Raw genomic sequence first — 22,491 nt, forward strand, 5'->3', positions numbered from 1 at the left:
TGTCATTCATGAATGTGCTTGTACAACAGCATATGTGGCTAAAAACAGCCAGATGGAGGTTTCTCAAAACAATTCCAGTTGGAGAAAATTGTGAAGAAAATGTGGTCCTGAAGCTGTAGAATGGGAGCTCATGAATATTGCTTTTAAACACCATTCTGAGAAAGGTGTTGTCTTTTCACCTTGCAGGTAAGTGAGAGTAAAGATTTCAAGCAGTGTTTTAAAATGAAGAAGTAACCACAATCATAGAGAAATAAAAAAGCATTTCTCTGCTCGCTCTCCTTGCTGTAGATGCTTAATATATGAATCTGCTTAACCTATGCTCACATTAAGGTCTGTAAATGGGGACAACTTGACCTAACAGGGATTGGTTCAGAAGCTAAAACAACTATTAGCTGAAATTACAGTGGTCTAAAAGCTGCTCTGTGCCGAGAAGTCTGTATTCCAAACAAATATATTTTACAAGCAAACATCTGGACACCATAGTCTTAACCAACTAGAACTCCCACAATCACGGTTGGAAAGAAGTTGTTCCATAACTGAGAACATTTGCAAGGAACTAGATAAGATGGTTCCCCTTTTTGTTTGTTTGTTTGTTTGTTTTCTTTGTATAGCACAGTACAAGGAACTGATGATGAGCCAAAAAAACTTAGCTTCACCAAATTCGAGTGTCTTAGCACTGTCTCTCTGCAGAGTTCCACAGGTATGCCACTGCCTATCCCATCTCTCAGTAATCTGTTATTTGGAGGTTTGTTTGGACCCCTCGTGTAAAGGTTACTTTAACACTCAGAAATTATGGGATAGGGAGAGCAAATCTCTCCAATTACAACCTTGACTTGTTTGTCCTTGCCTTGCAGGGACTGTGTGGGACGTTATTTCTTCACCAAGTAGTGTTAAGACCCATAAATAGCAATTTGACAAACCTAGTTAGGAAGAACTCACAAAAGATGGATTGTTCGGTGTGGCAGCAGGTCAGGTGAAAATAAGTTTCGGGGAAAACGCCTTGAATTACAAAACAGTTCTACTGCCATCGGCAGTGGGAGCCTTCCGTTCCACGGCCAGCAGAGGGCAGGGTGGAAGCCGAAGGCGGCCTTGGATTTTGTCAATGGGCATGTTGGAGCATGTTTTCCTGAGGTATGGAAACCTCACCATTAAAATATGTGGCATTAAATTGGAGCAGGATAGCGCATTCCCTCAGCAGAAGCTCCGCGTTACTCCTTGTGGTTGTAACCCGAGTGCTTGAGGAAACGGGACTAATTGAGAGGGGTTTTTTTTTCTGAAGTTAAGACCTGCCCAGCTGAAAATGTCGTTTGGAAGAAAATCATGTAAAAGATGTGTTGTGACCCCAGCAGGTGTCAGGAAGGACCTCGTGTAAGAGAAATCATAACTCTTGAGAGACTCTCAAATAAGCATTTGAAAATACAGAAAATGCACTTTCAGAGCATAATTTGCAGTTCCACTTTGAAACACTTGGCACTCTGCAAGTAGGAAAAAGTTTGAGGAGAGGAAAAATTTCACAAGTGCAGGTAGATGGATTTCATGACTTATTGCACAGATTTAAAAACTGCAGAACATAAAATGTCTGTATTCTTTGCTATCACTTTTCAAACCTGTGCATTTTTACTCATTATTGGGAGGTTTTTTAAAAGAGGAGTTAAGGAAGGCATTTGGGGCATGTAGACAAGCAGATTTCTCTGTGAAATAATGATTGCTATGTGGTTTTTTTCCTCTATTCCACTCACTGTCAGTGGAGATGGAACACATCCCAAGAATACACTGAGCAGTGTGGCTACCACCTGGAATATGTTTATTCCATTAGCTTTCTACTTTAGGACGGAGAGCTTGGGTAGTGGAAGGGCTTCATTCTATTTTTAATTAATTTTATTCAAATATTAAATTATATAAATATGCTCTTTTATATTTTGTGGGTGGCAAACCCCAGGCATTTTTATTTCCTGAACAAAAAAAAAAAAAAGTATTTTTAAAAGTATCTGCAGTAAAGCAATTTTCTGATGAGAATCTCCATCTCAAAGCTGTGGCCAGTCAGTGAAATACAGGACTCAGTCCCTTGAGCATCCTGGAAATGAAAAGCAGAGACATGGAGAGTGGTTGGCTGGCCAGAGGGAAACCAGCACAGGGAGCAGGCAACAGGTAGCAGGTCTCATTGCCAAGTAGACCAGCAGCTGGTTTTCCTGCTGTCTGGAGTTTCCCACGCAGGGAACGCTGCACAGCCAGGGCTTGTGCCTCGGGATGGTCCAGCCAAGTGATGACAAAGGTGTGAATAAGCGAGGTCAGGTCATACTTGACCAGACTGGATGAGAGTCGCCAAGCAGAGAGCAGCAAACGTTACTCACTGGGCTTGGCCATTATTGTTTGGAAATAGTGGAACATGTGATGTGTCTCCCAGCTCACTCGCTGCATCCGTTTGTAGGCGGCAGGATTTTCCACATGTGTAAAGATACAGGAAAGTCTCTGGTGTATGAAGTGATTAACATGTTTTGCAGAAGCATTTCCAACATTCTGCACCTCCTGGGAGGAATTGGTCTACCACCCAGAAAAGGGACGTGTTTGTAAACATGCCACGCAACAATGGCACAGGCAGACAAGTTGAGGAAGGAAAGTGAAAGGAGAGGAAGAAAAGTTAAAGTCATTTATTCTCTTCTCCGTCACAACAGCTGTAAGCCTTACAACACAGCTGTTATTTTCATTGCTACCTACCTTAATCTACTTATTGAATCAAAGTCCTTGGAGTCCACACACACTGAGGATTATCAGCCTTAGCCAGTCCTGTTGCTTAAGGAAATGGGTAAAATGAGCAGCTGCGTTAATGTGAAACTGCACAGGAAGGTTATGATGGCCCAAGGAATCAAAAGTGATTTAAAAGTAGTTCCCGAGTTGTTTTACAAACACCTGCTCTTGTCTGCTGCCATTTACAATGCCAGCAGTTGTGCATGCACTCATGTGGTCGACAAGGTAGGATGAAGATATTTTTCCCCTCCATTACTCATTACCTGGAGTTGTCTAAGGGATTTTATTTTTTTAATGCTTACCTGTTTCCCAAAAGAGAACATTCAAAACAAAGCGGTGTTGTAATACTGAGTACTTGGCTGGGTTGTAAGTATAAACCTTTCCAGAAAGTCCTGGTGTTGGATGCTTTAAAGCTCCAGGTACCACATTTGTAGCAAGGGGGAGAGTTTTTAAAACTGCAGTTCAGGGCCTGCAGTCAAGCTCTGATCTCACTGATACCAACCAGGTGCTGCAGCTCAGGACCTTCTGAGCTACTCTTGGGAACACGAGACCAGACAGCAAATCCTGTTAGTGTTCTTCCTTTCGTTTTGCTTTGGTTTTAGGTATCCTCTAGCAGAGATTCTGATCATCTTAGTGACCATTTCACTGCCAAAAAATGACATTTCAGGGGAATAGAAACAGAGAAGAGAACACATACTTTCTGCTTGACACTTTGCAGTTTCCTGCCTGCAGCAGTTCTCCCTGGTCTCAGCAAACCATTTGGCTGAACAATGGCTTTACTAGAAAACAATCCCAGTAATCACAGCTTTCATCAAAGTTACTCCTGTTTTCCTTTTGTTCCCTCTTTAATCAGCAGAGTACTTGAACCTGGACACTGCTAAATATTTACAGGAGGAATGAAATCATACCGTCACAAGCCAGGGGGAGGCAGAAATGTGACTACCCTCCCAAAACATGTCCTTTGGCATATCTTGAAGGAAGACTGGTATTTCATCCTTTAAATGTTCCTCCTACACAGAAGTCTGCCATGTATTATTAAAAAAACAGAGGGTGTTGTGAGCTGGACACTCATTCTTTAATAATTCCCTTCTGTGGAAATATTTCCCCAAAGCATTTTAAATGCATATATCACAAATCTGCCTGTATATTCTTCCTCCTGCTGTAAAATGACAGAAGCATTTTTTTATAGTTAACTACTAATTTGAAACCCATGCATGACTGATGTGGAAAAGAGCCTGGTAAGCTGCACCACAGTACTCGTTCTGCTCACCACAGGACTCTTTAAAAATCTGAGAAAAATGCCTGTTTTAAAGGAAGGACGTTTTTAAATAGGACCAGTGAGTGTGACATGATGATTAAACATGAAAGCAGTTGGATTTTAGAAAGTAGGAAAATTCGTAATCTGCAGGAGAAAGTCATGGGCTGAGCATGAGGACATAAGGAAAAGCTGCACTTTTCAGTCAGACATCCTGAGGTGTTTTTTTTAAAAAGTGGAAGTGTCACTTTTCCACTTGGAAGCAACACTTTTTGGTTAACAAGTTGACTCAGATTATTTTGAGTTCCTGTCATGAGTTCATAGATAGTCACCCAGCTGAACATTATCAGCACCAGGAGCCCCCTGAGTAGTAAACCTTGTGTGCCATTAACCAGAAAACACTCAGATCTTCGCTACAGCAGGTGGGAGTTCTGTCATGAATTTCACTGGAGAAAAATTCTTACCCCTTAAGGGTGGCTTCTCGGCCAGAGTCACTGGAAAATTTTCTGTTCCTTGAGCAAGATTACAGGCACGTCTCTGCTGCAGCTTTGCTAGATTGTTTGGGTGACCTCTTGATCTTGCATTCTTTAGTTCTGATATTAACACAAGCAAGTTTTTCTTTTCATTTCTTGTCTAATCTGGAACTTAGATGTTGCAATTATTTGTCTTGGTACTGTGCTAACTCTGAATTTTTATACAGGGTACTTAACCTTTTTGTGATATTTTATTGTGTATCAGTTTTCCACCAACAAGCCACTTTGTGATTCATCTAAACAAACCTTGCCAACTGTAAATGGTATCATTAGGGGTTTGCTATGCTTTATCAGAATGCATTAGATTTTAGTTGTTAAGATTGGACATAGTTGTCCAGCACTGCATTTTTTCAATCTTCTTTCTCTACTAGGTGCTGTTCTAGATGAAAGCACTGGAAAGGTCCTGGTTGTACAAGACAGAAATAAGGTAAGTTTGTTACACGATTATAAAATAGAGAAGTTCATTTAGATAATCTTGCTCTGTAGTATAAAACAAAATATATGTTTATTTTTATACCAGTCCAGAATTGTGATAGTTTAAAGTTACTTCCTTTTACGAGTGTCTTGGAACACATCTATCAACAGATTGCTGTATTCCATTTTAAGGGAATAAAAAAGGGCTTTGAAAATCAAGGCCTTTATTGTTAATTATAACAGATGATTGACTCAGCACTGCTAAGTATCCTCCTTGCTTTGAATTTTTCTTCTGTAACTGACCCAAGAGTCCCCAGTCATGTGTTTGGATCCATGCAGACCTCTGGAAAAACCCCACGGCTCAAAACAGATTTTGTGAGGAGGAGGTTGCTGATTTTGTTTGGTTTCAAAAATTCCAGGCATGCCTGTGGCTTTAAATAAGCCATGCCATGGTTGGCCATGACCTGGAGAGCACCTTAGTACGGCAAGTGTAAAGATCCCTAATTCCTCACAAACGGGGAATGCCAAACCAGAGCATTAGTGTGGGGATGGTGGGTCATGTGATGTGGCTTGAGGTCACCAAACATCCATCACTGGGAATGTCTTCCAGCCCCCATCAGGCTAACCTAGGCTTTTAATCCAGCAGCTGCAGAAAGCTCACTGGCTCAATGGCAGTTGCCTGTGCTGCGCTATTCCACAGAAAAGGCATTTAGCTTCCATTATGCTTTCATTTGCAAAGTGTCTCCAGTACAGTGAGATTTAACTGTAGTTTTAACATGAAACGATCAAACCTAGGTGGACTGAAATACACTTGGATGCATCACTTCCATTTTATGTAGTTAAAACTATGTCAGAATCTCACTGGCTGCATTTTTCTGTCTTTCCTGAAATAGCTACTAGGACATTTCTTCCCAGGACCAAAACATCAGTTCATTAGTAACTACAACACAGTTAATGAACTTCAATGAAAGGGTGCTTTCATGGGCAGGTTCAATTATACAACATGTTGAATTTCTAACACAAAAGACAAAGGTGTTTCTCTTCCTCTGAACTCCTTTCCTGCAATTAAAGATTTTTATTTTTTTATTTTTACTTACAATAAATAAAAACACCAAGGACTTTTCTATAGCAGGACCTTCAGGCTTACACTGAGAAACTACCAGTTAAAGCATGAACCTACCCCACATGCTGTAGGCTCCAGAAGTGGTTCCAGTTCTAGAGAGTGTCTAGGAACAGGACAGGACGTTGTAAACTTTAGGAACATGACCTTTATTTATCCTTCTTACACACAGAAATATAAAACTGCATGCTTACCGTTTAGTAAGGATCTTAAACATGTCTCAAAGAATATCTGCATATTTAGAAGGAAATAGTAGTTTCCTAAGCCCAGGAGGTGTGAGGCTTGACTTGACAGGCATTTTCAGTGCAGGTGTCTCTACCCATTCTGCAGTGACATCAGATGCTCTAATTTGGGTACTGGGTTCAATTCCATACTGACCAGGCATTACCTCTTTCACCTCTGGCCCCAAAACACAAAAGGACCAGTCTGGCACTGCCCTTCCCCGTTCCCTCAGCTCATTCTGAAAAGTGGGATATGCCAGGTCAGCTATTTCAGCTCCCCTTTCCAGAACAAAGCTGACAGTGCAGCAGGTAAGAAAGGTGAAAGGAAAAAAGTGATTGTTTCTGACTCTCCTCTTTCCAGCTCTTTATTGACTGGGTAAAATTAAGTCTAAATGCTGAAGTGTATGAACATCCATACATTCCTTGTGCAGTGAGCAAATATCTCAGTGCAAGCAAAGAGCTCAGACAGTTGTTTCCCACTGTCGGTTCCACCACTTCTTTCCCTTCTCTTTTCCCATAAAATGAAGTTTCCCCGAAATGGTGTCTTTTAAAATAAAGGATGTTCTGAAAGCTTAAAAAACATAATTAAACAGCTGGCAGAATTTTAAGAGCTGTTTAAGTTTAATCGTGAAAGGACAATTCCACAGCACACAAAGATTTCCAGGAACCAAAAGCAAATCTGGAAGCCAGCAGACAAATATACGTATTTTCCATCTGCACTATTTTTAATCTATTACTTCAAAGTCCTATCCAAGCCCTTTAAGAATGCCCAGGAAAAAAAAACATTTTCCAGTGTAGTTGTTGGGGTTTCAAATCACTGGAAAGCAGAGAGCTTTCCCCCTCTATACTGCATGGACAAAAAAGCTTTTTTTTTTTGGCCAGTGTGCTTTTTTACTGCGTTAATTTTCTAGGTGAAGGGTAACTTCTTCCTACATAAACTTTTAATAAGGAAAGAAATAAAAAATACAGAGAACTAAAGCCTACAAATCTTCATGCATTTGCAAGAGGTGCAGGGACTGGGACTCCTTTAGCAGTATAAGTAACAACAGCAAGTCTCCACGTTCTAATACTGAACTTTATTGCAATTCAATAAATGTTTCTATATATAAATCACACAAAAGCCCTCAGTTTTTGTATTCCATGAAAATGACAAGTTACACTAAATGATTATTACAGACACAAATTGTCATCTTAAAGCCAGTGCAATATAGAACAGTACTACAATCATAATACCTGTTGGTAAGATTAAATATATATACATTTTTTAAAAGCCAAAACCATGGAAGGGGAATACATTAGTGATTAAATATAAGATTATATTGTCTATAGCAGCTTTTCTTTAATACTCAACTACTCTATCTAGCAGCAACGTTGTCTAATGACTGTTAGACAGTCTGTATTTTCAGTCAGTAGGTGTTTTGTTCCAATAGTTCATACAGACTGTAGCTGTCTCTGATCATCACCTTAGCAGGAATGAGTAAGTTCCTACTTCCTGCTGTTTGTAGGAGTCATAACAATACTACTGCAACTTCAAGAAAACAAGTCACATATTAATTATCTCCTTCATATTTGAGAGTACAACACAGGCTGTATCCTTCATTAATGTTTTCTCCTCCAATACAGACTATAAATGCATGGAAATTTCCAGGAGGTCTGTCTAATCCAGGAGAAGACATTGGTAAGTCCTAGGAAGACAGGTCAGACATCAGCAGAGTTACAGAGACATTAACACTACTGAAATACAGCATGACCCACACCACTCCTTTGAATTTGTTTCTTTGAATTAATGGTGAGCAGATGAAGTGACATGATCCTGTGACCTTAATGGTAATTGGGTAACATTATACTGGTAACACTGGGTAACATTTGGGGCAAAGAAGTTTTGTATTTATGACATTTACTCTTTTCCACAATGTCTCTTAAGTGAGTGCTTGAAGTCAGCTGACTTTTTGTGGGCTTGTTGGATATGCTGTAATATGAGCCAGAAGTGCAGAGGATTAAGGTAATCAGCATATTAACTAAATAAAACTGAAACAGGGAGCTCTCGGCTCACACTGAAATCCAGGGCAGTGACCTCAGTGATGCACTGAGCAAAAATTTCCAGCTCTCCATTTGTACATGCAAACCAGAATTAAATACAACTTTTGCTTCCTCCCACCCTCATTCATTTGATTTGTTTGGACTAAGAGCTCTTGGCACAGGGCAGCATTAAGTGCAGCAGCTCGGTCCTGTGGGCACCTACTCAACCAGGGACATAAAGCTCTTCTGTATTAAGAAATAATGCTGATTTGAGGAAACCTCTCATTTCTGCCCAGCGTAGCACAGGTGATGACAAGCACTGGTGCAGTTCTGGTCAGTGGTGAATGAACAAGGCTGTTTATGAAGAGAGAGAAAATTTAGCTTTTTTTCCCCTTTGTATCTCACCCCTTAAAATCATGATCCATAGACTGGTTATTTTTTAAACTGGGCATTGAGCCCAGGTTTCCTGACTGTTCCATACCTTAGAAATACCTACTATTTTAGCAGTCTCCTTACAACACTTGCAGGGCTTGTATTCCAGTTCACTATTTCAACACATGGAGAAAGTTTCTAGTTATTGGGATATGACTGAATTTAGTTTCACAACTCCCGAGTCTCATTTTCAGTCTTTTTGTCAAACCCAGTGATGGAAATCAAAACCATTTGCTGGACAATGCAAATACATGTAACAGTGAAATGGATCCATGTTTTCAGAAGAATCCCAAACGCTGTGGTTGTTGTCTAGCCAGGCTTCTTCCGACTTCTAGTGCCAGAGGCTCTAGGCCAGGAGATACCAGCAGGATTTTTGTGCCAGCACTGGCATTCCAGTGGGATTCCCCAGAGGGATAGTGCTACTGAGTAAGCCAGAGGCCACCCCTCAAAAAACAGGTGACATTATGGCTGGAGCCTGGATGTAAGTATTGGAAAACACCCAGGAGAAAACAAGTCTCCCACAGCTCCCCTCCTGCCACTTCTAAACTACATAATAATAAAAGTTATGATTCTCTGCATCACATCTTATATTACAAGAAGATATAAATTAGTGAAGCATAAAATATAATAGAGCTTAATTTTCCTTTTTTTTAATCCTTACATACTCATACCTTATAAACTCATTCGAGGGACTACATTTTAAATTACAATTAAAAATTGCAATTACAAGGCTTGAAGATCTCGTGATTATATGAAGTGACAAAATACATGGCTATCTACTTAAATGAGTACAAACTGACTCGTGCAAGTAATACCAATAGTTTCATAATGAATTAAGCAAAGTGCACACATTTTTGTATTTGAGTATTCAAGCCCTAGTGTTTCTTCTGGTTTAACTGTCAGTAGATATTTATATATATATATATATACACACATTTAAATAAAAGGGAAACAGAAAAAGGCACTTTATCTAAAAGCAGAGCTCAATGCTCAAATGAAATCCCTAATTATCACAATTTCCTTAACTGTAGCCTGCTTCAACCTTTCTCATTATCTCAGTTCTTCACTTCTGTGTAATACAGCCCCCTGCCCAATAACAAAACACAGGGAGTTTTGCTTTGCAACCACTGTTTTAAACCAGGGGACCACAGAGGCCTCTCTGGGCAACATAAGATGCAATCTCTGCAAGGGTCAGTAATGGTACGTGAGTGTCCTTCCCCATCTGGGAAACGTCACACAGGTCATTCCACAGCAAGACAGAAGCTGAGCTGAGGCAGAAATATGTGCATTAACGTACAGTAATTTGGCCAATGCTGGATTAATCATTTTGGTTATCTATTGTTAGCCACTGTATGTCCAGATTATTTCCAATATTTGAAACTCCCCCTCAAATGCCTGTTCTATTCCCCTCTGACATGCCAAGATGAAAGCTTCCATAGGATGGCAAATCTCTACAGGTCTTTTAAGATGTATTTTGCTTTTGGAAGCAAGCCAGCACACTCATTTCTTATTGAAAGTGAACTAAAAGAAGCAGGTAACACAACAGCTCGGATAGAAGCAAGGAGAGGGGATACAAAGGACTGCAAGGAGGGTGGAATGCTGCCTTGGATTAAGAGATCAGCAGAGTCAGCAGCCATCAGAGTGTCCGTGTCAAACCACCCCCTGCACAGTATTATCAAAAGGGCTAATTCTGCAGGATATACACAGGAAAGGCACTTAGCAATTAGTTTTGTTCAGGGACCAAAGAATTAGCTTATCCTTGTGCTGGAAAAACAGACTTACATCCTGGAAACTTGACGAAGCAGAACAGAGAACGCTTTGAGTTAGAGGGTTTCTGCCTTTCCCAAGTGTTTAAAGAATGCTAAGCGTTGCTCTTTCCACCCAGGAGACACAGCAGTTCGAGAGGTTTTTGAAGAGACTGGCATCAAGTCAGAGTTCAAGTCCATCCTAAGCATCAGGCAGCAGCACCAACACCCCGGAGCCTTTGGGCAGTCGGACATGTACATCATCTGTCGCCTGCAGCCCTCCTCCTTCAGCATCAGCTTCTGCCAGCAGGAGTGCCTGAGGTGTGAGTGGATGGACCTCGAGGAGCTTGTCAGGACAAAAAACTCTACTCCCATCACCAGCAACGTAGCCAAACTCCTACTGTATGGGTACAGGGAAGGGTTTGATAAGATCGACATAACCGTGAGGGAGTTCCCAGCTGTCTACACAGGCCTGTTCTACAAACTGTACCACAGGGAGCTGCCCGAGTCCTACAGAAACATTACATGAGAGCAATACATTTCACATTTCGTTAGATTAATAATTTAGAATTATTACTGCAGTGTTGCACATTAAATTTATTCATGGACTTCTTTTTAGGTAATTATTAGTAAGTAATTATCCTCTAATAAGCTAAGAGATAAATTATTTTTAAAGGTAAATATTGCTGCAAGTGTGCATCAGATTTGTTTTCCTTTACTCCATAAAGAAAGCATAATGTAAATAAAACAGCTCTGCATAGATACCTAGAAGAAAACAGATGTGTTATTGACCTTGAAAATATATTTTCCAAGAAATTTTACCTCCACACACACTGGCACAATAGGTTTAAAGAGCAATATAAAGACAGTATGAAACATTCATGTTTTAAACTGGTATCTGGAAAAGTAGTTAATATCAGCAAATAATTGCTTATATTTTGCTACTTCAGGGAGGAGTAGGAAAGTCGACGTCTTTAGTGTAGTGTGGCAAATGTGCTCGGAATCCGCCATGGGAATCAGCTTTTGGCAGACATGGGAAGAAAAAGGATAGCTTTCTGTCCAGGTCCAGTTTTTGGTCCAGGTTTGTACTGTCCAGTTCTTTTCAGTGCCACGTACCAGTCGGAGTATTTCCGTGATCGGTAAGTGTTATAGTTATTAGATTCCAAACGCTCAAAGAAGAAACATTCTTCTGTTGCATATTTCTAAAAAGGGGGGGGAAAAAAAAAAAGATTATTGGTATAACATCCAAAAACAATTCTTCAGACTCATGGGACTAACTTAGCAAAACTGTGAGTTAGCAGTACCTCTGGCTTTAAGAAATGGATATGAAACATTTCATGACAGAAGAATGATAGTTATTTTGAAAATATTGTTAAAAACACCTACAGGAAGAAGAGGGTTTAACTGTGGTTCATTTGTGGTGTCTAACACGGACCAAGCAGGTTCTAGTTTGTTTTCTCTGTGTAATTCTTTGTTCTGATCAGAAATTCAAACATTTAAATGAAGGACCCTGTCCCCTGGCACTCAGTGACTTCCAAGCTCAGCAGCTTTGACATCCCATCCTAGGTTATAGCCAAAAAGAAAAGCAGGGTGTAAGAGAAAAGGCAGCATTTCCCTTGCCTTCCTCAACCCAACATTTTATCCATTAGATAAATAGCATGGCAGAGTTCCAGCCTTTGCCTCTTCTTTTCCAATTTCGAGGTTTAACTTTTCCTACAGCTAATTCAAGTCTGTGTTTATAGCATTCCGAAACAGTCTTTTCAAAGATTTTTTTAGAATTCAAAACTTGAAAAATAACGTTAAACATTAAAGAGGTATATTCCACACGGAGACCAGGCATGCCATAGTATTCAGAAGTACATCTATGGAATTACTTTACTTCTGGAAGGAAGTCTTCAAAGCCAGCTCCACCTACATGGAATTAACATGGCTCTCAGCTGTCAAGGTGGTAAATCCACTGCAGAACTGGCACTTCAGGCAAGAGAAATTATTTTCTCAAATATAAAAAAGGCAGAAGTTCAACACCCCAGGAACTTGGAGGGTGCATTTTCTTTTCATAAAAACACCACCTCTCAGTCCATCAGTTCAGTCAGACTCATTTCCCCTGAAAATTTTTGGGAATGCCAGAGGAGCAGAAAAGCTCATCATTGAAAAGCAAGCGTGTAAAATACTGGGGAGCAGACAGGGAATGTGAGGCAATCCCTGAAATTAGCAGGCTACCCTTTGTTATCATCTTCTGTTAATATTCATTAATATATAAAGTGAGCTTGGAACAATTAGACTTCATACAGAAGGCACAGAAACATACAAGAGAAGGGTAACTCCTCATATATGCCAAGATTCTGTAGCTACAAACAATTAAATCCTTCAAGTGCAATCTGGAATAAAGTGATCTGTCTCCAAACACATCTTCAAATAGAAGGGTATTTTCTCCAATCATTTTCAGATATGAATTTTTGCTTCTAAGAAAAAGAACTTGTAAGAGAAAATCCATCTGCAGTTTCTCATTTCTATAACTCGCTGCTACTTGTACATTTCAAATAACAGAAATCCCATTCACAATTTTCATGTTATTTTTATTTTAAATAATCTCTCCCAAGATAAGTTGTACTTCAGTGCTTTGTGTTCCAGCAATGTGAGAACAAATGCATTAATCACCTTGAGCCATAGATCCAAGCGTGAAAGGGAGGAGGGCACAGAAACTGTATAAAGAAGCATTTAAAAACAAAACCTTTAAGCAGAGCATAGGCAAGTTTAGTACAATTGCTCAAGCTGGAAATTCAGGCAGAGACACCATCAAAAAAGTGTGAAAAAAAGAAAAGTCTTTTTCTGCACAAAGCATATGTGACACCAGTGGGTTCCTACAGTGTGTTGCCAATGTAAACATTTTGACATACAAGCCAACATTTAGATGACAAATGCTAATTCAGGCTTCATAAACTATGTATTCCCTAACGTCTGCCAAAGGAGGCATTTCGGAAGCCGGACTGCTGTCCAGCAGGAGCAGGATGCCAGCCACCACACTGAGAACCTCAGCCCCTGGAAAAACCCTGCATATCAGTGGTTTTTTCAAATACGCTTAAGTCGAGGCTGCACTCAGAGCGCTGATCCAGCAGGGGAAGCTTCCACAGCACAGCATGAAACACCTGAACTCTGCAGCCCTTCAGAAGGATAAAGGAAGGGAAAGCACCTGGGGCCGTGGTGGGGAGCGAGTTCCCCCTGTGCCTGCTCTGCCCCCAGTCAGTATTTTGTCGGCTGCCAAGCAAGCCCTCCCCCCTGACTAAATAAAATCCTGAGTGCAGGAATTTTCAACTTTAGCAATCCTGAAATCCTCAAGTCGGTTCACCTAGGGCAAATTAACTGCCTGAAAGAGGGGCAGCAGCTTCCTGCAACAAGGTGGTTCTTCCCATATTTGCACAGACATCACCCACTGATTGATTTTTCGGTGCAAACCTCATCTGCCCTAGAGTCACACCATGCCACCCTCTGACATTTTGGACTTGGATTAGGAATTAAAATTCCTCAAGTTTATTAATGCTCAAAACTGAAGCCAGAGGGTTTATTTATTAACCTGTAACTACCACAGTGGATCCAGTACGGCCTGAGAGAGGTGATGATCATATTCAGCCTTTTCCAACTACAAAAGGGTCCAGAAATGCAGGTTATTCTCACAAATATTCCTGTGGCACAACTTTAATCCATAACATCAAAAGACAAGAATTTCCCTTCAAGTTGAGTTTTTGAAGTGAAACCATGTAAGCACAACAGACAGAATGAACAGGTCATGCCCTTTAATAACAAGTTATCGTGAAATATAAGTTAGTCAAAAGTTCAATTCTTCCTTTCATAGGGAGTTTGGTAAATTCCTTCATTAAACAAAATAATCACATTTCTTTCCATAAAGTGAAAATATTTTATTATTATAATTAAATGAAACCGGAAAGTGAAAATAAGCCGTATCAGAAGTGAAACGTTTCAGTGTTTCCATTAAAAATCTGATGGAATAAGATACTTTTCCACGCAAATATTTTCAGTTAAAACAGCATTTTCCAAGGGGAGGTTTTGACTATCTGCATTAATAACCAGCCATTTCCTCCCGTGACACAACTGGTAAAGATTAGTTCTCCCCCACAACTGAGTCTGTTAGTAAAGAGCATGAAACTGCGCCATTAAAATCAGCATCATGCAGCTTTCCAGACAGGAACACGATCCACTGCACCCCCACGCAGGTCACCAGGATGAGCAGCGATGCACCGGCCGTGCAATAAATCATTCTGCAAAACCCAGCTCAGAACAAACTCTGAAGACATGTCTGCACAAAATAATTACAAAGACATTTGGCAAGATGAAAAGCAGGCCCGAGTAGTAATTTGCAAAAGTATTTTTGAAGATGTTGATTCATTTATAAAACAAGGACACTAAACGAATGGATGCTGGACATGGACAAGTAAGTAAAGCAAGCAGACATTAAAAAAGACAGAATAGTACTTGAGTGACTGGTGGATTAGAGAACTCTGTGAAGTGTTGAAAAACTAAAGTTCCATGACATTTTAGAAGAAACAGCCAAAGGTTTCAGCAGTGTTTCATCGTGTGCACTGACGAGATCACTGCACCACAAAGGTTTCCAGCTCTTTGCAGAGCTCTCGCTGAAACACAGCCCTGCTCAAACTGAACGAGAAACACTGGCAATTAGAAACAGTTTGATGAATGTGTTTAGAGGCAGAAACAGTAGAGGCACAACCGGCCACAGACTGTTGGAAGTCACAACACAGAAATCCTCATGGAAAAAACATTTGCCGGTGCTACAGAAAACAGCCATGAAATTGCAGCAGCATTCCTCAGGCTGGGTGAAGAACAAGATCTTAAAAGAGTAGAGAATTTTCACCTATGAACAACAAAATAAAATTAAAAGAGCTGTAGGAAGTAGTGTGTGCAGCAAACACAATGCAAGTAATACCCATTTCCAGAAACTAACACAAATGTTTTATAAGCTCAAGTGAGAAGCACGAAGTGACTCAGCTTTACACGTTTTGAGAGCGTAATTCCGAGTGAACAACCCACACTTTCCAAGCACTTTGCCTTACAGGAACTAAGCAGCTAAAATTGCTGCAAGGAAGGCATGTTCTACAACCCAACCCACTATTGCAACAGCAGAAATCCCAAATACAACGATCCCCTCGTGTTTAGAATTTTACAAATGGCACTTAACACCCTATTTTGACCATTCACTGTCACTCGGGTTAAAGAGGATGATCTGAATGGGAAGGTGAATGCCACCAGGCCAGCACCACAGGAAATTCCCCATTACCCTTAACTCAAGAATAGCACAGTGGACAACTCCTCATATTTTCTTCAACTGAGCTGTCACACAATACCCAAGTAATTTGAAGCAGGTCCTGTAACTGTACTCACAGGCATGAGCAAAACGGGCTTCCCGGAGCAAGAGATGTGGTGCTGCAGAGCACCCCGGGGACCCTGCTCCTGTGGAACTCCTTTTAGCCTCCTTTCACTGAGGCAGGAGGGAAATCAGAAGGAATTTCTGCAGCCCTTGGCATGGGTCTCTCATCAGCTGCTGTTCAGCCAGGGTTAGGAATGCACATTACTAACCCTAGTCACTGGTGGCAACTTGCACAGAGGTTGAATGCTCAAGACACCAAAGTACCAGGGATTATTGCAAACTGAAATTCTGAAGGGATGAATGCCCTGCAGTGGTGCTTCACCAGTGCTGGAGGTTTGCCTGCACTGAAGGTTATGGATGAGAGCTTTAAGCAAAATTAATGTAACTGCAGCTCTTAAAGCAAAATTTATATTCCAGCTCCAGGAGTCCTTATTACTTTTCAGAGCCAGCTACACATACTGGCTTTAAAACACAGTTAAAAATTCAGCTGATACCAATAAAATGCACAAGAGTTTAAACTAGAACTAGTCTCACTAGAGAGCAGTTTAATTTATCTACGTTTATATTACTTTTTAAAATTTTATCATCACATTTTCAAAAATGTATTTGCTTGCCAGTTTTCTAGTTAGGAAGTAAACATGCCCAAAAAACTCGATTCTCTACAAAGAGGAAAATGAGAAAACAATTTATACAGATTAGTATCATGAAAGTAAAACAAAATAAAGAAAAATTGGCTTTATTTTCTATTTTAAAAGGTCTTTAAAATCACACGTGTAAGGAAGTGAAAGAGGATAAAATTACTCCTGGGGGTAAGAAGGCAAACATTTCATTCTTCATCTGTTTTTATAACTTCCTTCTCTACATGATCACTATGATTTTTTTTCTCTCTCAGACAAGCCATTCCCATTAAATTTTGCAGCTTCTAGGTAGGACAGACATACCCAACTCTTCTTAGTTTGTAATTTAACTAATTGAAGCTGTGCAGAGCTCATTTCTCGCCGATAAATCACACACAGAGAGGCTGAGTAAATCCTGCAGGAGAGCGAGGACAGGACCTACAACTACAGACAGAAACACGAACAAAGCAGTGCTTACCAAGGCCAGCAATCTGCCATCCTCCTTCATGGCCAGGAAGCGATTTGCAATCACACCTTTGATCGACACCACTCCTCTTTCTTCGGCTTGAAGCTGCAGTTTGACTGAGAACAAAAAAAAGACAAAAGGAAGTTTTCACAGCCATCGTGGTATTTCAGCACTTAAGAGTGACTTGTCTTCTGCTTCAAACCTAAAACCAGAGCAAAGGCCCAAGAAACAGCGTTATACAAATCAGGAACATGATTTGAAACAATTATTTTGAAGAAACTGAAGATTTTAAAGAAATGAAAACCTGTAAGGTCGTATCACATAGCATTTAGCTACTGCCTGTGAATTACTGACACAAAACATAAACTGATTTTTCTAGCCATGAATCAAACCCAGCAGTTCTGATGAACATAGGAAAGCTTTCACCTTTGCCTGCTTGGTATCCATCATCTCAGGCACCAGCTTCATTCACCCGCCTGTTCTGGTGCACGAGATTCTTTGTTCTATTTAATGATGCAGTTTTAAACAGCTTGAGCTTTAAAGCCATCACAATAAATGCTTGAAGTTACTGTAAATTTTGGAGAAGGAGCAGCTCTCGAGATTCAGAGAGAGGCTGCTGCTTATCTGGCTTTTTGTTGAAGGGGAAAAGAGACAGTACTGAAGAAACCAACCAAAACTCCCAACAACAGGAGTACCGGGAACACGAAATTATTCGGGTAATTGCTGCAAACCCTTCTCGAGGGTAAAAGTAAAAAGTCAGGCACAAGGTTTAATTTCATCTCGGAATCAAGTATCCAAAATACAGCCCTCCCAAGTCATGAGGCCAACATCAGACCCGTTAACAGCTCCAAACCCTTCGGTGTAACTCCTTTGCCCTCTGGGGAAGCAAGAACTGGAAAAGTGCTCTGGGCAGGGACTGCGGGAAATGGGCTTCTGAGATGTGCCCAAGCACAGCTTTCACCACACACTTAACAAGGAACAGCTGTGTGGAATAGCTGAAAATTAATATTAATTACTGCAGTACCGACTTATTATGCTTTGTGACTTTCTCTGGACAGAAAAGCACATAAAATCCTCCAGCATCACACTGGGCCAGAAGTTCAGATCCTGTAAAAATAAACTTTTAGGAAAGGTTTTGAAAGCCTGTAAAGATTTGTATAGTTTGGAGAAGCTGGTGAAGTGTTACTCTTTACAAGGGAAAAAAAAAAGATTTTCCTGCAGAGTTTGAAAAGCGCTGCAATACTGAAAGTCCCCAAAGCAAAATCAGCTTCACTGGATTTTCCTCTCCAAAGGCACATGAACAAACAGAGCCAGAACAGTGCTGTGAGTTTTTCAGCTTTCAGCATTATTTTATGGCTTTGTGAATGTCATGTATTTGCCACAGTGCTGTGCTGATCTGGAGGTGCCAAGATACAGCCTTACCAATCACACACATTTTAACCACATGATCGACACCAGAAGCAACAGTTTTCAGTTTAAATCATTGCAACTTGGTTAATTGGTTGTGAGAGAAATTTATCACTTGACATCAATGATCTGTATCTTTTGCAGCCCTCAGGTCACCAACAGCAACAGTTCAGACACTGTCCATCATTTCAGATCTACTCATACTTGAGTAGTATTACTCTACGCATATTACTCTACGGATAATAACTCAAAACCAGATCAATGGAAGCAAAATAATTCAGACATTTGTAGCCCAAAAAGGTAGCACAGATTATTGTGAAAGAGCCCGTTAACCAAGGCCTAAAAAGGCCCTTTTTCACAGTTTCTGGCAGTCCTTCTGGAGGGCCCCTCCAGCACGGCAGTGAGTTATTCCACTGTTCACACCCGTGCCCTTTAATTTGCAAGGAACTCCAAGCACAAGCCTCTGGTCGATTCCTGCTGGTGTTGTGACAACACAGAACTCGGCCTGCTGAGCAAACATCCCGAGCACTGAGGCTCAGTCATCACCAAGTTATGAAATAAAACAACGTCCCATCCCAAATATAACCGAGGTGACCTTTACCCACGGACAACTGAAGGCACTCGGGAAATTTACTGCTCCCGTTAAAGACTTGCTTTTGTCTCCTAATAAGCTGACCTGTGACCATCTCCTCTTTTATTGCCGAGTAAGAAGAAATGAATTGCAAGAAACGGCAATTTCATGCCAGCAGAGAAGTTCTGGGGAAGAAGGATAAAGTTGTATCTTTGGGAAGATAAAAAAATGGCTTGGAAGACAGGAATGAAATAAAGTTAAGGCACTGAAGTATAATTCAGGAGGTGGATTTAAAACCAGTGTTACCTAACGCTGTAAAGAGCTCTCATTAAAGACTATTAGATGTAGATACACACACAGCCTTCTAAACCTGTAAGGGTAATCTACACTCAGAATTTCCAGATTTTCTTTTACACCCATGTGTCTTCTTGCTTGTAATACCATCTGCATCTCTATATGGCAGATTTATCCAAGGAGATGATCATTAAGTGGGAAAACTCATCACTTTGGATGTAGCTTGAGTGAACCTACTATGCCTTCGGGTAGAGAGGAGACATTTATTCCTAACAATACACAGAGGTTCTGGTTAGGAATATGTACTCACTGATGTTTTGGCTGAAGAATAACACAAGCTACACAGCCAAACCTGAATTTCCACTGAAACCAGTACAATTTGTAGCACTAAATGAACCACACAGCAACAGACACTGAAATGCTCTGTCTCCCAGGGTATATGGTCAGGGCAGATGTACAAGCTGCAGGTTAAACTAGCCAGCATATTTAAGAGAGGGTTACAAATGGGCATTTATTTCACAACTTGGAGACACTTTTCTAAGAATATGGAAGTTGAAAAGTGGTATTTAATAGCTTTGTGGTTGGCAAGGTTTCAAATCTCAGTTAAAAACTGGATCTTCCTTGCTTTTCTTAAAGAGCTCAAAAAAACCTTATTTCCAGGGCAGTTTTGCACAGTCCAGTGGAGGAAATAATTTTAAGGACAAGTAGCACAACATGGACAGAAAAGCCATTAGCAAATGTGGGGAATACAGAAAACATGTACATTTTCCGAAAGTTCTTTTACTACCCTGAGCACTAGAACTGAAAAATCACACGTACGATGCAAACTCCAAAGCCCTTTCACAGTTCTCATAAACCAGCAAAGCTTTAGAATGGCCCAAACCCAATAACACTGCACTAACTTAAATGGTCCCAAATGGTTTCTTTGCTCTGCAGCAGAAAGAGTTCGGCCAAACATCTCCTTCAAAACCAGTTCATTTTGAAGATCTTGGCAAAAATCTACCAACTTAATGCTTTAGAAAAAGGGAGCTGCACATTTTTTAAGTTGCTCCCTGCTGAGCTGGTACTACCTTTCTCACATTCCTGGCTGGAATCTGTTGGCAGCTGTGGAGGAGCCTGGAGCATCTCAAGCACTTTGCCTGCGGCAATCCATGTGCAAGAAGCCACTGCTGGTATTTCAGTCAGAGCAGCTGCACAGGCTAAGATGTTCTGAGGCAGGAGTATGCCACAGTATCAGTAAGAAAAAGGGAAAACAAAGGTCTGAGTGGGAAGAGAAAGGGACAGAAACACATTAGGAATAAAACAAAAGACAAAAAGAGAAAAGACCAGTGAACACGGAGCAGGGTAAGCGTGCAGGACAGGAGGGTGCTGCACCAGAGCATCAGGCAAACACACATCTTAAGTAGGTGGAATGTGAGGATGTATTAGCCAAATGGATTAATAAAATCCACATTTTCCTACTCCTCTACAAGGAAATGGGAACTCTTAACCACTACATCAGGGAGCCTTAGAGAAAAAGCCAACCATGAGCTTCTGGCTTTGGAGACACTTACACAGCAAATAAAGGCATAATTACAGCCTCAGCTGTATTTTCACTATAATCCACCTAGCAAAGATCCCTATAAATAAGACTTCAATGCAGACTAAAACTAAGAGTACCAGCCACAGTCTCAAAATCCCGCACACTTCAGGTCAGAAGGATCCAGTCCAGCCTCCTGCTCAAGACTCTCCATCGCTTCAGAGTGAAAACCCTGCGGCCACACTGCAGCTAACAGAGCAGCTCATGGACCTTGGGAAGAGAGGACAAATAGGATACTATTTCAACCCATTTTCACTGACATACAGATGCTTTATTTGAACTGAGAAGGTCATTAGCAAAACACCTCTCACTCTGTTTACGGCAAGGGAGAGTTTATGTACCCCCGAAAACTCCCAGGCTGCACGTCTCTGGATCAATGACTCGCATTACTACAGTTTGCTGTGGAAAAGCTCAACCCCAGCCAAAGGCTCAGGGCCCATCTCCAACATATTTGCAGAGGCCCCGTAAGGAAAACCCTTCCACGAGGCCCCCGAATGACACTGTGGTGAAGCTGCTGCGCCAGCTCCCATCACCCATCCTCCTCCTGCACCTCCATGCCCACGGGAAAGCACAAAGCAGTCTCACTGCTACAGAGGTGGGGCAGCTCCAGAGGGAGTAAGTGTCAGAAATGCAAGGAAATTCACCAAAAAAAGGGGGAAAATAAGAATAAACCCCCCCCAGCCAAATCCCCTCTCTGCCGTACTCGGTGGCTGAAGTTGGCAGATTCCTTCGTGCTTGGGGGCAATGTCTATTCCCAGCCAGGTGTCCAAGCAAAACACACGGAGTCGGACATGTTTGCTCCACACCTAACACGACAAACCCTCTCGAGCCCAAGGGCCGGTTCAAGGATACACATGTATTTGCACACACACATCTCATTACCCCCATTTTGGCATTTCTGGAGCCAAAGCTGCCCAGCTGGATCAGATCCAAACCCCAGCCCATGAGCTGGATGTGCCTACTGTAACTTGTCTCTAGGAATTACAAGTATCTTGTGTCTCTCTGTCCCACATTTAGTCTCTGACAGTTTGATATCTCTTTCTCAAAGACATATTAACATCTTCCACTAACTGATAAGTTTTTTCTTGACCTGTGAGGCATCCCCAGTCTTCAGACTGCAAACAGAACAACTCTGCTCACAAACCTTAGCAGGAGAGGTGGTCTGTTAATAAACCAAACCATCAGAACTGCAACAAAAACAATCAAGCCAATGGAGTGTCACAGTGAGAAACTGTGAGTCACGCTCCCATACAAAGGCACATTTCTTTGCTTTTGCATGACAACATTCTAAGTGTATCTTTTTCCTTTTTGCCAGCCAGAGGCAAAAAAAACCACTCGCAGACAGACCTGAGGTCTCTAAAATGTAAACATCTACAACAAAAATACACACTTCTGAAACACAAACACTTCAGGAAGTTCCGGTTACACTTAGGAGTAAACCCAAGGCTTTAAACAGAACAGTAACTTGTGTAACCGTTCAAATATCAACCCACTAACCTAATCAACCACATTAACAGGGACTTCCACAGATTTTAGGAGGCTTCACCTTTATAAGTAGCACAGATACTGAACACGATGGAATTTGTTTCTCTATTCACCTATTCTCATTTATATCGTGACCTCAGTTCCTACAAAAATCCAGCTCTACTGAACATGCACCCGAGACACTGGGAAT

The 22,491-nt window shown here is 41.0% G+C and overlaps 1 protein-coding gene and 1 non-coding gene across 2 annotated transcripts in view; one reads left to right on the forward strand and one right to left on the reverse strand.

Moving 5' to 3' along the window:
* LOC103762207 lies at positions 1 to 10,735 on the forward strand. Its single transcript, XR_003916263.1, has 4 exons — positions 1 to 186; positions 4,905 to 4,960; positions 7,912 to 9,195; positions 10,625 to 10,735. It is a non-coding gene; the product is annotated as an uncharacterized LOC103762207 (transcript).
* The window catches only part of FGF2 (fibroblast growth factor 2), a 24,030-nt gene continuing 9,897 nt past the window's right edge, over positions 8,359 to 22,491 (reverse strand). Inside the window, exons 2-3 of the mRNA XM_029964043.1 lie at positions 16,978 to 17,081; positions 8,359 to 11,686 (exon numbers count right to left, since the gene is read on the reverse strand). Coding sequence (XP_029819903.1) covers positions 11,501 to 11,686; positions 16,978 to 17,081 — 290 coding nt within the window. The 3' untranslated portion in view covers positions 8,359 to 11,500. The remainder of the gene's footprint in view (positions 11,687 to 16,977; positions 17,082 to 22,491) is intronic.

The sequence above is a fragment of the Manacus vitellinus genome, unplaced genomic scaffold (assembly GCF_001715985.3).
Source record: "Manacus vitellinus isolate BGI_N305 unplaced genomic scaffold, ASM171598v3 scaffold_69_pilon, whole genome shotgun sequence".
NCBI classification, from domain to species: Eukaryota; Metazoa; Chordata; class Aves; order Passeriformes; family Pipridae; genus Manacus; species Manacus vitellinus.